The sequence below is a fragment of the Cottoperca gobio genome, chromosome 13 (genome assembly GCF_900634415.1).
Source record: "Cottoperca gobio chromosome 13, fCotGob3.1, whole genome shotgun sequence".
In the NCBI taxonomy this organism is placed as follows: Eukaryota; Metazoa; Chordata; class Actinopteri; order Perciformes; family Bovichtidae; genus Cottoperca; species Cottoperca gobio.
This window is the reverse complement of record NC_041367.1, coordinates 22,716,156-22,731,550: the sequence shown is the minus strand read 5'-3', so window position 1 is coordinate 22,731,550 and position 15,395 is coordinate 22,716,156. Positions and strand designations below refer to the sequence as shown.

The 15,395-nt window shown below is 43.0% G+C and overlaps 1 protein-coding gene across 5 annotated transcripts in view; it reads right to left on the bottom strand.

The window, feature by feature from the left end:
• The window catches only part of bcas3 (BCAS3 microtubule associated cell migration factor), a 343,002-nt gene that overhangs the window by 182,954 nt on the left and 144,653 nt on the right, over window positions 1–15,395 (bottom strand). The window contains exon 23 of one of the 5 annotated variants that reach the window (XM_029445840.1): window positions 3,653–3,850. The exons of the other annotated variants lie outside the window; for them this stretch is intronic. Within the exon in view, the coding sequence (XP_029301700.1) occupies window positions 3,819–3,850 (32 nt within the window). The 3' untranslated portion in view covers window positions 3,653–3,818. Of the gene's footprint in view, window positions 1–3,652; window positions 3,851–15,395 lie in introns of those variants that run through there. 5 annotated transcript variants of the gene reach the window in all.

Here is a 15,395-nt window from a genome sequence, read left to right as displayed (position 1 = left end):
TGCACGTTGAACACGGGGGAAGTGAAGTAATGTTTGGTTGTAATGTTATATCAAGCATCTATGTGACAATAGTATATCCAGCTGCGGTTGACATGCTCGACAGCAGAACCCTGAAACCCTGAGACCCTGAAACCCTGCCCCGCTGCTGCACAGAGAGCTGTCGCTTGATTGTTCAAAGCTTATTATTGTAGAACATCTCCAAATTGCACCACATTGGAAACTGCTCGTCCTTGGGTCAGCAATGCAACTGTAAGGTAGTTTGGATGAAGGGTTCTCGAGAAATGAGAAGGATATACCCACCCCCACCCCCACCCCCACCCCCACCCCCACCCCACACACACACACACACACACACACACACTCATTGCTTTATAGTTAGAAAATTCACTTCCTGATGTTGTGAAAACACCCGACACATTTGAAAAATGTCCTTTAAGCTTACTGTTGTTGGGAGTTTTTGTAACTCAACCCCCTGTTGGGTTTCCAAACACCAGCAGTGAACTGGGAGTTAATGTGGGGGTGCTAGTCAACTCAAAAACAAAATGAGGAAGTCTATCTTTAACCTGGTAACATTTTCACTGTGACTGCAGCTGTGCTACAATAACACCAAGGTTATGACATCATCAGATGACATGATCAGGGTTATTTTCCCAGACTAAACAATACTCCTCCAGAGCCACACAACACATTATACCACTGTTTTCCTACGGATGGGACTAAGCAGGACTCTTTACTGACCTGTGTGTGTTAAGATGGTGGAGTTCCCCTTCAAACGTGGAGTTCCTTTAAAGGAATCAGGATGGGATTAATTATGTCTATACATTTTTTTTATTTTTTTTTATCAACACATTTTAGGATGTCCATTTATGTGTCCATAGTCCTTAGTGTTTAGGGTCAGGGCCATAGGGAACAGACGTTCTGTACTGTTGTTGCAATTATTAAGGCCATAGTGTTTGAACATGAGGGTCAATGTGTGTGTTTGTGTGTGTGTGTGTGTGTGTTTCTTTTTTGAGCGGACACTTTCTCCAATTACCCACCTTCCCCAAAGTAACCATTGCTATTTACCAAAACGGGCTGAACATTTTGGAGTGTGCTCTCCAACTACCTTCAGCACTGCCAAATAGGAAGCTCACATTGTGACAAAAAAACTAAACTATGCCAGCAGCCGCCCCTTCCAAAAGCTAATGATGGAAAGAATCTCCCTCTCTCCATCACCCCCCTCTTTCTCAGACGTTAAGAGTAGATGAATAATCACTCATTTGCGAGGCAAAAAGCGAGGGAGCTGAGTGTGCTGCATAAACATTTTCCCGGATGTAATTTTCTCTGCCGGTCTTTTGGCTTTTCCCAGTAGGACGGAGCCCAACGCCCAGGAGGAAATCGTTTAGGCTCCATAAGTGCCAAATTGTATCCTGGTTTTCCAGAGTTTTCCTGCCTGTTCTGGCTCAGGGCTTTTCCTGTGGTGGGATTGTGTCATGTGTAATGCGTGTGCGGGTACGGGTAAGGATATAAGTGTGTTATGAACTGTGGCTTTACAAACTTAAAAGCGGCTGAGGATGACAATACCTGTGTCAGTGTAGCAAGCACAGAGAAGGAAATCTAAACAACACAACAATGAGAGCGAAGAAATAAGACATGAGAAAATGAGAAGATAAGTGTGAAACTTAAGTGAGAAGTTCCCACTTCCTCAGGCGGCTCTGTGTTCACTGAGCTGTGTCCGTACACATGATAAAATGCATGAGAATATGTGTTCTTGTTAGCTTGGGTGCCATTGGTGTGTTCTTACATGGGTGTGTGTTTGTGAGCGCATGTGTTCGTGTGTCTACCATGTGTTCCTGATTTGCGGAGAAAGACTTGAACTGCTTGCTGCTTCATTAGGTCATATTTGTTTATCAGACAGACGACAAAGCAGCTGATGTTCTACACAAGTGAATGCTTTATTTACTGTGCATTGGTAAAATGAGAAGAAGGAAACATTTAGTCTAAAACTTATATAAAATGGCTAATGTTGCTGTTACCTTAGTATTGTGTAGTTTTCTGTGGCCTCATTTTCACTTAGAATTACAGCTCAGCACAAAGGTGACCCGAGACACCGAAGAGCCGGACTGTTTTTAGTCCAACATTACTGCAGCACCTTTCAACATGCATGTATGATGTGCTCTAGTTGTACTTTCTCAATGATTGTGCAGCTCTGGTCCAGCTACTGTTGCTCGGAGTGATTTTATTTTTTGCGTGTTTTCAATGGCTGTTGTTTAAAAGGTCGTGTGTGACACATAAAACATTAATATGTCACTGACAAATGAATTGTGTGCTACCTAATGTCAGTAAACAAATGTGGTGTGTTTGAGATTGGCAACCTCTATCTCATGCCAGTGACATAGTTAGTCCCAGTGTTTCACTAAATTAAGTCCACATTTCCCATAAAGCCTGCTGCTTCCTGCGGCGAAGAGGATGTTGATTCTTCGGTCAAAGGTTTCCTCCTTAAGGGTTTAAATATGTTGGAAATCATTTTGCCATCAGCCTTTGATAACTGTTGCTGTTTTGGAGCATTTTGTCAAGTTTGACCTGGATAAACAATGGTGAGCTTGCATTGGGAACAGTGTGCTTGATGCAGGTGGTTCAAGCTGTTACTATGAGGCTGACAAGACGGACACGGTTTGTATATGAAAGGTTTGATGTTCAAGGGCTGGAATTTAACATGATTTATGATCGTTTGTCATTTTACTTTTTTTTTGTTAGTTACAAAAGTATTGCCCTTGTGATTAAGTCAATGTATGCGGTACAAACAAAGAAGCAATAGAATAGAGAAGAAAAATATTACAATGAATAACATATACAAATAATAAAATAATCACTAGAATAGATAGTCACTGCTTATCTTGACATGTCAGGTAACTGAGACAGTTTATTTTCATCATAATCATCATCTGCAGTGAAATATTCTAGGTAATATTTTCACACCATATTTCATTTCTCCAGATAAAAAAGAAAGAAAAAAAGAAACAGATTTCACAAAGCTGGGGATGCTTTAGAGGACAATACATCCAGTACAATTAGCTAGTTATGATGCAAAACTGACATTAGTCCCTTTTCTTTTTCATCGAGTTATGGTGACGGTTAGGGCACTTGACTGCTCCACAACTCTAACACATACACTCTTTTAATCACTTAGCTGTACATCCTCCTGATCCTGATGCCAGGACAAGACTAAAACATGTGTCAACTCTGCTGGAGAAGTACAGCATATGTTACAAGTGTCTACCTACAACATTGACATGCATCCTGGAGGGTCAGGCATTAGTGCAGTAAATGTGATGGACCGCATTAAACACCTAACTTGGCACATGACTCACCGGATTGTGAATGAGGTTAAATGTTTTAGGAAGCTCAATAAAAGGTAAAAGATACAGGATGCAGGGACAGTTCCTTTTGGGACTTGGTGAATCTTAATTAGGTCAAAGGGGAAGATTAGATGCAAGAAGACTAGAATATAGTTTGTTGATAGCTGACAGCTGACAAAAGAATTATACACTGATGGGAAAGAAATATTATTTGCCTAGGAATTTCACAAAAGGTTGGAAAAGGAATATATTTTTAGCATTAATCCAAGGTTGAGATTGCAAGAGAGAATGAACAACATGTAACTCCAACACTGTCTCCTAAAAAATCATTCTTATACAAACGGTTTGCACATTTTTTAAAACCTTTTTAGGCAATAAGAGGACACTCAGAGTGGTGGACTACCACAAGAATAGAGAGAAGAGGAGAACAAAGGAGAAAACATACACGCATACCTACACACCACATACACACACTTAAGATCAGCACACTGGTTGAGGAATTTCTCTGAGCCCTAAGGAGGAGGAGACAGGGACAGACAGAACACAATTAGCAGCAACTTGTCACAACTTTGGACCTCTAAGTGTGTATCTACAGTGTGTGTGTGTGTGTGTGTGTGTGTGTGTGTGTGTGTGTGTGTGTGTGTGTGTGTGTGTGTGTGTGTATGCGTGTGCAGAGTGTGTGACACTTGCCCTCCCGCACAGCTCATTTATTGGATTAGCGCAAGACTGACCAGTGGGGATGTGGCTGGCCGGCGCCAGGGCCCGCTCGGAGGCTTTATAGCCTAGTTAGCCTTGATGCTAAGCTAATCTCCCACTCCCAAAGCCTTGGGGGGGAAGCGCCACTGCCGTAGGGGGGAAAGGGTGCTTGTTACTGGGGCCGAGGTGCCATGCGAGCAGGCCTCTCCTGGAGGGGAGGGGAGCATGGACTAATTATAAGGGAAAACCCCAATTACAAGAAGAGGAAGACAGGGATTGGAGGGTTACTGGAGGGAAGGATGGAAACGCTACAGTGGAAGCCAGGCGTGGAAATGCCATGACTAGCTGCCAGTGACAACATCCCCATCAAACACACACACAGAAATACACACACCAGACAGCGTACCTTCTGAGGTGCCGCCTGTCTCCCTTTCTCGTCTCTGCCGAGGGATAATTGTATTAAGTGTGTTTGTTAGCCCAGTGGCTGACGGCATACGCACGCATACACACACAAACACACGCATTCAAATATACACACACACACACACACACACACACAGAGCCAGGTGGAGCATCTAAAAGCAAAACCGTTAGATGAAAGGCTGCTGGAGTTTTAATAGAGTCTCAGCAACACAGGGCAGAGCTGCTGATGGCTAATACCAGAAACATGCGCACACAGACACACACACACACACACACACACACACACACACACACAAAACATTCACACAAACACACACCAACTGAAGGCTTTTAATGCAGCCTATAAGTGCGAGTGCTCCTCCACTCCCCCAGGTATGTATAGTGAGACGATAGTTCAGAGGACTACACACGCAGAAACATGCATGTACTGTAGGTACACACACATGCACACACCCAACTGGATGACCTCATACTCTACGGCTGACCAGCTCTCCGATACACTACTTTCATTAGAAACACATGTTCGGTGTGTGCATGTGTGTTTACTGTTTTTAGTACTGTGCAGTGGGCTCTTCAAGTACGTGTTAAGCTTCTGAATACATTTCCGGTCTCCACCAAATAACGCTCTTGTTTTTTAAGTCAATCTTAGGCACTGTACCCGCACACACTCGCACACATATACACACAGAAATCATCTCAATAATGCTGACTGTGTACAAATAAATAACATCAACCAATAACAATTAAGAAGTCACTAAATGATTGATATGCCAGTTGTTTGTGTGGAGTTGGCAGAAAGTCCCTGGAGAGAAACTCAAACCCACATGCTATTTGGGCCCTAAAAGGCAGAGCCATGACGAAAGTTGAAGAACTTTTTGGGCCCATGTGACCAATGAGAAACTTGAAACATATTTAGGCAACTGGAGACAAACTCATTGCAACGGCATTGACACCAAAGATACTACAACTATATTATCAATGTGTAAGTGTGTAAGATCTCATCTTTAATAACAGACACACTGGTGCCAGATATTGGTTCAAACCATCAAGCTTCATGTCCACACTATTCAGGCTGTGTTACTAAAACACTCATCTGGGATGGAGAGAGCTGTTCTCTGGAGTCTTTCCTCTTGTCATCAGACGGATGGAAACCGATAAAAGTGATGGAGAGACTTACAGGGGTTGAGATGGGAGAATACGTTGGGGAACATGAGCACAGGACTGCTGATAAGAGGGATCCTTCAAACATTGAAAAAGAAAAGAGAGAGAAATGAGATAAGACAGAAAGAATGGAAAGTGACAGCGAAAGCACATTAAAGTTGCAGCACCAACAAAATGGCAAAAAATCTCTTTATCAAATGTACTGAACTACCTGCTCAGTCTGGCAGCAATGCAAACCCTTCAGACACACACCCCCACTGTCTAAACAGACACGCAAAACTAGAGGAATAGCAAGAAAAGAACAAAGGGAAGCAGCTCTGTCTAAGAAAGCTGTCACTTTGCCTCTGCTATGATCTTCAACAAAAGATGCAAGGCTCTGCAGCCACAACATGCTAACGTGCGCAAGTGCTGCCACTATTGCTACACGTCAGTGAGTCCAAGCCTGAGTCTAAATGTATGTGTTTGTGTGAGAGAGACAAAGGTGTGTGTTTTCTGTCTCAGCCTCTCAATCTCTTTTCCTTTAAAACTTCTTTCTGTGCAGATGACGGTTGTTTTGCTGATTAAGCGTCCCTTCATGGCCACCTTCCTGTATTTGCTTTGGTCTTCTGTCTCCTTTTTAGAAAAACTAGTGAGTCAGAATAAACATTGGCAATGTATTTGAACAGAACATGCAAATGAATCAAGATAAATCTATAGAATAAGAAATCTCTGTACGCCTGTCTGTAAGTCCTTCCCATACCTCGAGAACCATTCATTCGATCTACATTCTAATGGCTGCTGTACTGCTGGGGACCTGAGGACGTGCAGTGATACATTTGGTGCCATTTGGTGCCATTTGGAACGGCGACCTGTTCAATATTAATGAGTGGTTATGACAAAACAAGTGACTAATATGAGACTAAGACTGTATTTTCCCGGTGTATGACTTGATACTAACTTATAATTAGTTTGTAGGTAGACTAGTAGCATAATACATCTTTCTTTGATGCTATACTTTGACATCAGACCATCTAATACGTTACGACCACAGAAACATTATGGAAGCTGCCTGAATATTGCATCTTTATTTCCCACTGTTAGACACGTATAAGACTTTGTTAGATGCTCATTTGTATCACATTGGGGGGAAAAACTGCACCGTAATCTAAAGTGAAAATACATAGCCTATCTAATCCCGGAAAAAAAATAGGCCTGTTAAAGCTTGGGTAGATAACATTGGAAAAATCAGCAAGAATAAAATAGATTTTAAAGAGGATCCAAGTGAAAAACCCAGCCCAGTGTTGCTACATATGTACCAATGAGAGTAGCTAGCTCAATGTAGCGAGGAAGTCGTCATGTTGGCAACACTGACCATTCAGGCCTCCCTGTAAAGCTACTCCCCATAAATTATGATTATAAACGTAAACATATTATAGTAAAAGTAAACAACAGACATGGCTAGTGTTACTACTCACAGCGAATCAAGCTAGCAGCTTGTGGAAGACGCCCAATGAGTGCATTCAGATAGGTGGACATGCCTGAATGAAATGATTGGATTTTATTTATTTTTGTCAGAGTATTTAATTTATTGACTTTAGCATTGCACTTCATACATTTCATCGAATTGAGGGAGAGATGTCCTTAAAAGTCCATGCCCATGCACTATAAATTTGTAGCTTCCGAGCTTAAATCAAGAGGACTACTAATGTCATTTGAGAAAGAGCCAAAAGAGACATAATTCACCTGTTTTCACAGGTTGAGTAATTATCCCCATTACAGGTCAATTTACTCTGATGTGAAATTGGTGGCGTGCCGCTTGAACACATTAATGACACACAGTTAAAACATTTTTAACTGTAGATTCCTTTAAAATACATTTGTATAACATGTTCAGTTCACGTTAGTGTTTTCTTAGTTCCAGTTGAAACTGCTCACACAATGTTCTGTGGATTATGATCTGTGTAACATGGACACTCGTCTAAAAGAGATGTTTTATATAGTAGCATAAAAACACTGTCTCTCCTCCATGGTGTTAGCGTGGAGGCACAAATGTCATTTAACTTGCATGAACTGAACCTTTAATGAGAAACAAGAAGACAGAAATGCTAACTACGCCTATAGTGATGAGAGTAAAGTAAACACACACAATCGCTCTTTATTTCTCTCTCTCTCTCTCTCTCACACACACACACACACACACACACACACACACACACACACACAGAGAGACAGACAGGAAGTTGGGGAGGAATTCCCAAGCGGACATTTCTCACGTTCCTGCAGTGATTGAAAACACACTCCACTAAAATGGCGGCGGACATAATTTCCAGGTGAGGAAAGAAAGGCTGTAACCTCTTCCCCTCTTCCTTTATCCCCCTACCCCAGCACAAACAATATCCTCCTAGATAGTATCCTTTGACACACACACACACACACACACACACACACACACACACACACACACACACACACACACCTGTTGTCACCTGGAGGGGGTTGGTCCTGAGCTGGCGAGCATCAACACACAATGACTGCTTATGTAGCTCAGAAGGAACAGGTGAACAGATAGTATCTACGTAAATGTGCTCTCACACACACATCTCACTACATGCACGCACGCGCACACACTGACAAAGACGCACACACACCTGCTGAGGAAATGAGCCTGCAGTAGGGCACCACCTGGTCAGCCCCGAGGTGACACCAAGGAAAACAAAAGGAAGGAAAGAGGCAATGAAGATAAAGAAAGAAAGAAAGTTTGTTGAAAGCTAACAGGGAATTAGTTTTACAGCTGAAGCAACTGATAATACATATTTAGAACAGGCATTATTATTATGTAAAATCCATTTACCATTTACAAAAGCCATGTGGGACGTTCTGATGTTTTAGTGCTGCTGAAGGTTCAGCGGTGACGGTGGGAGTGTACTGCAGTTATTATATTGACTTGACGTAATTTCTCCATAACATACTGGTACAAACTGTTTTGTCTGACGGTTACCAGGTTATTCTATTGCTTCATTAGAAATTCTTAAGAAATCATGAATGGATTAATATGCAAATGATTAAAAGTTTGGGAACCGCCGCTCTGTAGGATACAAATGACCAGACAGACAAATGATACCTTTGCTAAAGTGAAACTTTGTTACACAATTACAACTAAAGTCCAAGATTTTATTTTGGTTCTCAGGACAGCCTCCTTTTTAAAATGATTCTTTCAATACATTGAAACATCTCAGGTTCAGAGAAACTTTAAAAAGCTGTATGGAGAGATTATTCATTTCACAGGAACACAGTGTTTGAATGTGTGTGTAGACAGACTCTGAACATCTGTCACATGAGTCAGATACTAAGGACGTTGGATACAAATGCTGATTAGTGCATTCTCCTCTTCGAGCCTCTATTCATTTTGTACCACACTTGCCAGTGACGCTCGGCCGCATGCCGTTGTTATCTATGTGTACGAGAGCGAGTGTGTATGTAAGTGTGCGTGCGGGACTGCATCAGATGTGATGTGATGCATTAGCCGCTGCTGATGCTTAGGTGTAAAGAATCCCATTAGAGTGAGCGGGACGGCAGATCAATACCTTACGGGATCTAGAGCGACGCTGTTTGTGTGTGCGTGTGTGTGCGTGTGTGTGTGCGTGCTTTAACACCTCTCAGAGGTGGATTAGTGTGCGACAGCATGGAGACACTGTCAGAGAGGGTTAGTGTCAGACGGAGAGGGAGAGGAAAGTGTGGAGGGAGGGAGCTGGAAAGAAGTAAAGAGGAAGAGATGGAAAGAAGAAAAGCAAGGAGGATGAAACGACAGAAAGATGTGTCACTCATGGAAAAAAAGATTAAAACAGGGAGACGGAACTGCTTGAGTGTTAAAACACTAAAGAGATATACCATAGAGCAGTAGGGTTTTTTGAAAGGCACAAAGATGAAGGTCTGGTTGGAGTTTATTCCTAATTTACGACATTGCCTCAATAACTTATAGGTCATACGCACCCACACAGGTGTTTTCAGTTAAGCCTGCATAAAGCCGATGATGAGCAGAATCAGAGCTATGCCAAAGAATCACAGGTCACCAAAATCCATTACCTAAAAAGAATAATTAAGGTGTAATTCTAACGCAAAAGTGAGGGTATACGCCCAAACACTATCAAAACTCCAAAGATTCAATACTTTTTCATGTATCAACTCGAAGGAATAGATTCTGTGAAAAGAGTGGTCTCCACTGAAAGTGTAAAAGCCTAAAGCCTGATGGCAGTGTCACGCATCAGTGATGCAACTTTGCACAACAGTATCATATTGTGTCAAACGGGGCTGCAGCTAAAACTTGTTTTATTTGCATTATTTTATTGCAGTTTTGTCAGAGCAACAGTCAAACATCTAATGATATTCAATCAACAATGAACATATGAAACAAAGGAAAAACTGAGCTAGTTTTGGCATTATTGTTCTACAGTATATCTCAAAAGTGAGTACACCCTTTAGATTTTTGCAAATATTCTGTTATATCCTTTCAGGGGATAACATTATCCTACTGAAACTTTGATATAACTTAAAGTAGTCAGTGTGCTGCTTGAATAACAGTATAGATTTATTGTCCTTTGAAAATTACTCAGTACACAGCTGTTAATGTCTAAACAGCTGGCAACAAAAGTGAGTACACCCCATAGTGAACATGTCTAAATTGTGCCCAAAGTGTCAATATTTTGTGTGACCACCATTGTTATCTAGCACTGTTTTAACCCTCCTGGGCATGGAATTCACCAGAGCTGCACAGGTTGCTTCTGGAATCTTCTTCCACTCCTCCACGACGACATCACGGAGCGCACGGATGTTGGACACCTTGCACTCCTCCACCTTCCTCTTGAGGATGCCCCACATGTGCTCAATTGGGTTTAGGTCTGGAGACATACTTGGCCAGTCCATCACCTTAACCTTCAGCTTCTTCAGCAAGGCCGTTGTCATCTTGGAGGTGTGTTTAGGGTCATTATCATGTTGGAAAACTGCCCTACGGCCCAGTTTCCGAAGAGAGGGGATCATGCTCTGCTGCAGGATGTCACAGTATATATTGGAATTCATGTGTCCCTCAATGAAATGCAGCTCCCCAGTGCCGGCAGCACTCATGCAGCCCCAGACCATGATGCTGCCACCACCATGCTTGACTGTAGGCAAAACACATTTGTCTTGGTACTCCTCACCAGGGTGCCGCCACACACGCCGGACACCATCTGACCCAAACAGGTTTATTTTGGTCTCATCAGACCACAGGACATGGTTCCAGTAACTCATGTTCTTGGATTCATTGTCTTCAGCAAACTGTTTGCGGGCTTTCTTATGCATCGGTTTCAGAAGGGGCTTCTGTCTGGGGCGACGGCCATACAAACCGATTTGATGCAGTGTGCGGCGTATGGTCTGGGCACTGACAGGCTGACATCCCACTTCTGCAACCTCTGCAGCAATGCTGGAAGCACTCGCACGTCTATTTTTGGAAACCAACCTCTGGATATGACGCTGAGCACGTGGACTCAACTTCTTTGGTCGACCCTGGCGAGGCCTGTTCCGAGTGGAACCTGTCCTGGAAAACCGCTGTATGATCTTAGCCACTGTGCTGCAACTCATTTTCATGGTGTTGGCAATCTTCTTATAGCCAAGGCCATCTTTGTGAAGCGCAATAATCCTTTTTTTCAGCCGCTCAGAGAGTTCCTTGCCATGAGGTGCCATGTTGTCCAGCATTCAGAGAGAATTGTGCCCAAAACACCAAATTTAACAGCCCTGCTTATCATTTACACCTGAATCCTTGTAACACTAACGAGTCACATGACACCAGGGCGGGAAAACAACATCATTGGGCACAATTAGGACATGTTCACTATGGGGTGTACTCACTTTTGTTGCCAGCTGTTTAGACATTAACAGCTGTGTACTGAGTAATTTTCAAAGGACAATAAATCTATACTGTTATTCAAGCAGCACACTGACTACTTTAAGTTATATCAAAGTTTCAGTAGGATAATGTTATCCCCTGAAAGGATATAACAGAATATTTGCAAAAATCTAAAGGGTGTACTCACTTTTGAGATATACTGTAAGTGTCTGTTTTATTGTTATGTTTTACATATGGCTGTTTGGATGTGTTCAAAAACTAATGCTTGCTCAGATGGGTGCATAAAGATGAGACTGGTTAGTGCATGTGTGTATCAGAGTGTGTGTGAGGTCAGGTTACTGCTGTTCCTCTACTTCCCCTTCACATCTTGGAGGTTGGGGAGGGCCCAGCAGACGGCGGGATGGCCAGCCTGGCAGGGCGCCTGCCACAGATTGAGGTCATGGCTATGAAAAGGTGGGACTAACATCAACCCCCCTGACCCCTCACACTGGGACACACCGCTGTTCTGTAACATGCAAGTGTGTGAATCTGCGTGTGAATCTGTGTGTGTGTGTGTGTGTGTGTGTGTGTGTGTGTGTGTGTCACACAAAACACATTCATAACCATCATGTTTTCCTCTAATTTGCAATTAAAGAAACATAAATCTAGATTCCTCTACAATATTATAATTGCTACACAATTGTGAAATCACTGGAAAACAGAATGACACACACCAACAGAGCTTCTCTCACTTTCACTCACACACACACCCACATACACACTCCAGTGGGTAGGCGGCAGAAACGCATGGCAGATGCCCGACACATTGGTGTCCATTCAGTCACTATAAAGAGCAGCTGCTCAGTCTTCACTGCCCCTTTGGCACTGCACACACACACACACACACACACACACACACACACACACACACACACACACACACACACTGTCACAGTCACATGGAAGCACAGGCACACATGCACTTGCTGTATTACACTGATGGTGCAGGCCATCACAGATTATAAGTGCACCAACACAAAATACACACACATAGACACAAAAAGAGAGAGAGAGATAACAGCAGCACAAAAACCTGATCAGCACTCCATATCAATCCATGTCACTTCCTGATCTCTCTGTCACGCACACACACGCCATAAATCCCTACATGTGGCTAAACCATTCCCGCTCTGTAGTCCCTGAAGCCTCACACGCTTACATGCACACACACACACACACACATGCGAGCGAACTCAATTCCTGAGGTCTTAAAAGTCAGCGAGATGTCAGCTAGGAGACACAAGGAGTGTAGACAGAAAATGGGGGAAAAAAGGAATAAAAAGGAGGAATAAACATTTACGATGAGTTTGACAAGCAAATACCCTCAGTCTTCTTTTTGACTTTGTTACCAGCAGTGCTGATAGTTGATTATTTAACAGAAAATAATTCCTGTGATGTATTAAACAAAGGTTTCAAACACCCTCTGGTTCTAGTTTCTATATCATTATTAGTTCTAGGGGTTCTGGGGACTTGTGGTGACCATCTTTTCATTAGTGAATCATTGGTTGAAACCCTAAATGACTCTGAATGCCCTCATCAAAATTTGCCAATGTTATATTCCTTGGCTCCATTTATACAAATATTCAGGGTCTATATTAATATTCTGCATGATTTGGCAAATCAACAATTACATAAGGATGCTGCTCATTTGATTCAAAGGATTGTAGCGTGGCAGGTGGAATGAAACACAGCTCCCTACACACAATGATTGAGCAAAGTACCCTGATCAACTCAGGTGTGCTGCATGGCCCGCAGGTAAATGGTACTCTGACTTAAAGTCATTCACTCGCTTTCCAAACAGTTCATTAGAAACCTGCTTTTGTGTGTGTGTACTGGAGTGTATGTAGGGGGAGGGTTGTGTGTTGGTATCGGTTGTGTTGTGTTCAAGTAGCAGTACTTTTACTTTACAAACAATTTCTCCTTAGGAAAGAATTCAATGATATTCCCCAGAATTCTAGAGGAATCTCAGTTTTTCAGCGATTAGAGCTGCAAAAGACGTTCCTGACACACCGTGTCCCTGTTCTTCTCTTACTTCCATAGAGAAATTGATCTCTGTCAGGAATACACAACTCAAACCAGGAGCTATTCCAGGAATCCCAGAACCAGCAGGTAAACCATATTTAAATGTCTCAATCGCGTTACTCGTCCTTACTTTGCATTAAGATTTTCCAGCAGATCATTGCTCTGCCTCTTTCTCCTCTTGATATCTACCTTGGCCTGATTGCTGGTGATGACAAAACAAAAGGGAGCGGTGATGACTGCAGAGATCTGCTGTTATGTCCTGTCACCAACCAATGGGTCACCCAACACAACCTGAGGCGATGGACAGGATGGGTGGGGGAGCAGAGTGACAGCAAGGTGACAAAGGTGCCTATTGATGAAAATAAAATCAAGAGAGGTAGAATGGAAAAGTGGGGAGAGGGGGTCACGGGAAATGAGGGTATTTGTCTTTAAGGAAGAGATCGGATGGCCAGGCATCTTTCTGGTCTGCGCGATCACTGTTCATCGGTGTGGCCACTATAGCACAAAAATACAAGGGCCCTTTATGAGCCTGGCAGGTAATTGTGGGGTATAGGTTACTGGGGTATGTGTGTATTAGAAAAAGAACGAGGGACAGAATACCACAGCACAGGTGCCTAGTCTTTTAAATGGCTACTCAAGTATGAAGGGGAGAAGAGAAGAGGGAGGGAAAGATGGTAGGCAAAGTGTGTGTTTGAGTGAGTGAGTGAGTGAGTGAGTGAGTGAGTGAGTGAGTGTGTGTGTGTGTGTGTGTGTGTGTGTGTGTGTGTGTGTGTGTGTGTGTGTGTGCGTGTGCGTGTGTGTGTTGGGGCTATCTATCCTCATTTTTTTATTCAGTCATTCATAGCCCTCCCTTTCATTCTCCTCCAGCTTCTGTGAGACCAATAATGCAGGGGAAAACCCCTTCTCGCCTCATGGTGGTGCTGACGGTGGTGCTTACGTGGTGGGTCACTGGGACAAGGGTGCACTGTGTTGCTGATGCTAACAGGTGCATGCATGCATACAGCCATTCACATAAAAGAACGGCTGAAACATTCCAGTGTTGGCGCATGTTTTTAGTTAATTGGCTACCAATCATGTATACTTTGAAATTCTACTGACATTTGACCAGCGTATGCTGCAGTGTTTTAGATTTTTTTTCTTCAAGGAAGCCATTGGTTTTCCATTCATTTTACAATGGTTGAAAAACGTATTTGCATAGACTTCATACATACCTAAATCAGGGGATCTATCCAAATCATGTATCACTTGTTAAAGTGACTCCAAACCAACCAACAATGGAATTAAGGTAAAACACACTAAACACCATGCTAGGCATTGAAAAAGGGTCCGCAGCAATGTCACTGATCTGTTTTTGGCCGGCTCTATGTCACAGCAGCGCGGACGATGCATGCAGATGAACAGCTCCCCTGTGCCAGGGGTCCTCGCTCACCCACCAGCAACAAGTCCTTTGCCGGTGGGTGAGCGAGACACTTTGGGCGCGGCATGGAGGGAGGCGGCCTCTGTTTGCAAGTCATTTTTTCGTTTCTGCAATTTTGGATTTAATCCAATAAACAAATATACAATTCAAAACGCACACAGTCCATGGATGTATTATTGACAAATCAGTCAGGGCAGCTCTACATCTTTGTTATTTGGACTGAGCGGAAGACTGGCGCTACAGTGACTCACTATCGCCTCTCGAGGTACAAGTGGTATTACAAAACAGGACGGGCCGGGGCTAGTGGGTTAGCATGCTAATTTCAGTAGATATCTCAATAGAACACAAAGAAATCTAGACAGCAATAGACAGGCGATTGACTGTTTTTCCTGACCAAGGTTGGGGTTCTTGAACACAATGCGAGCGGAACGTGTCATCACGT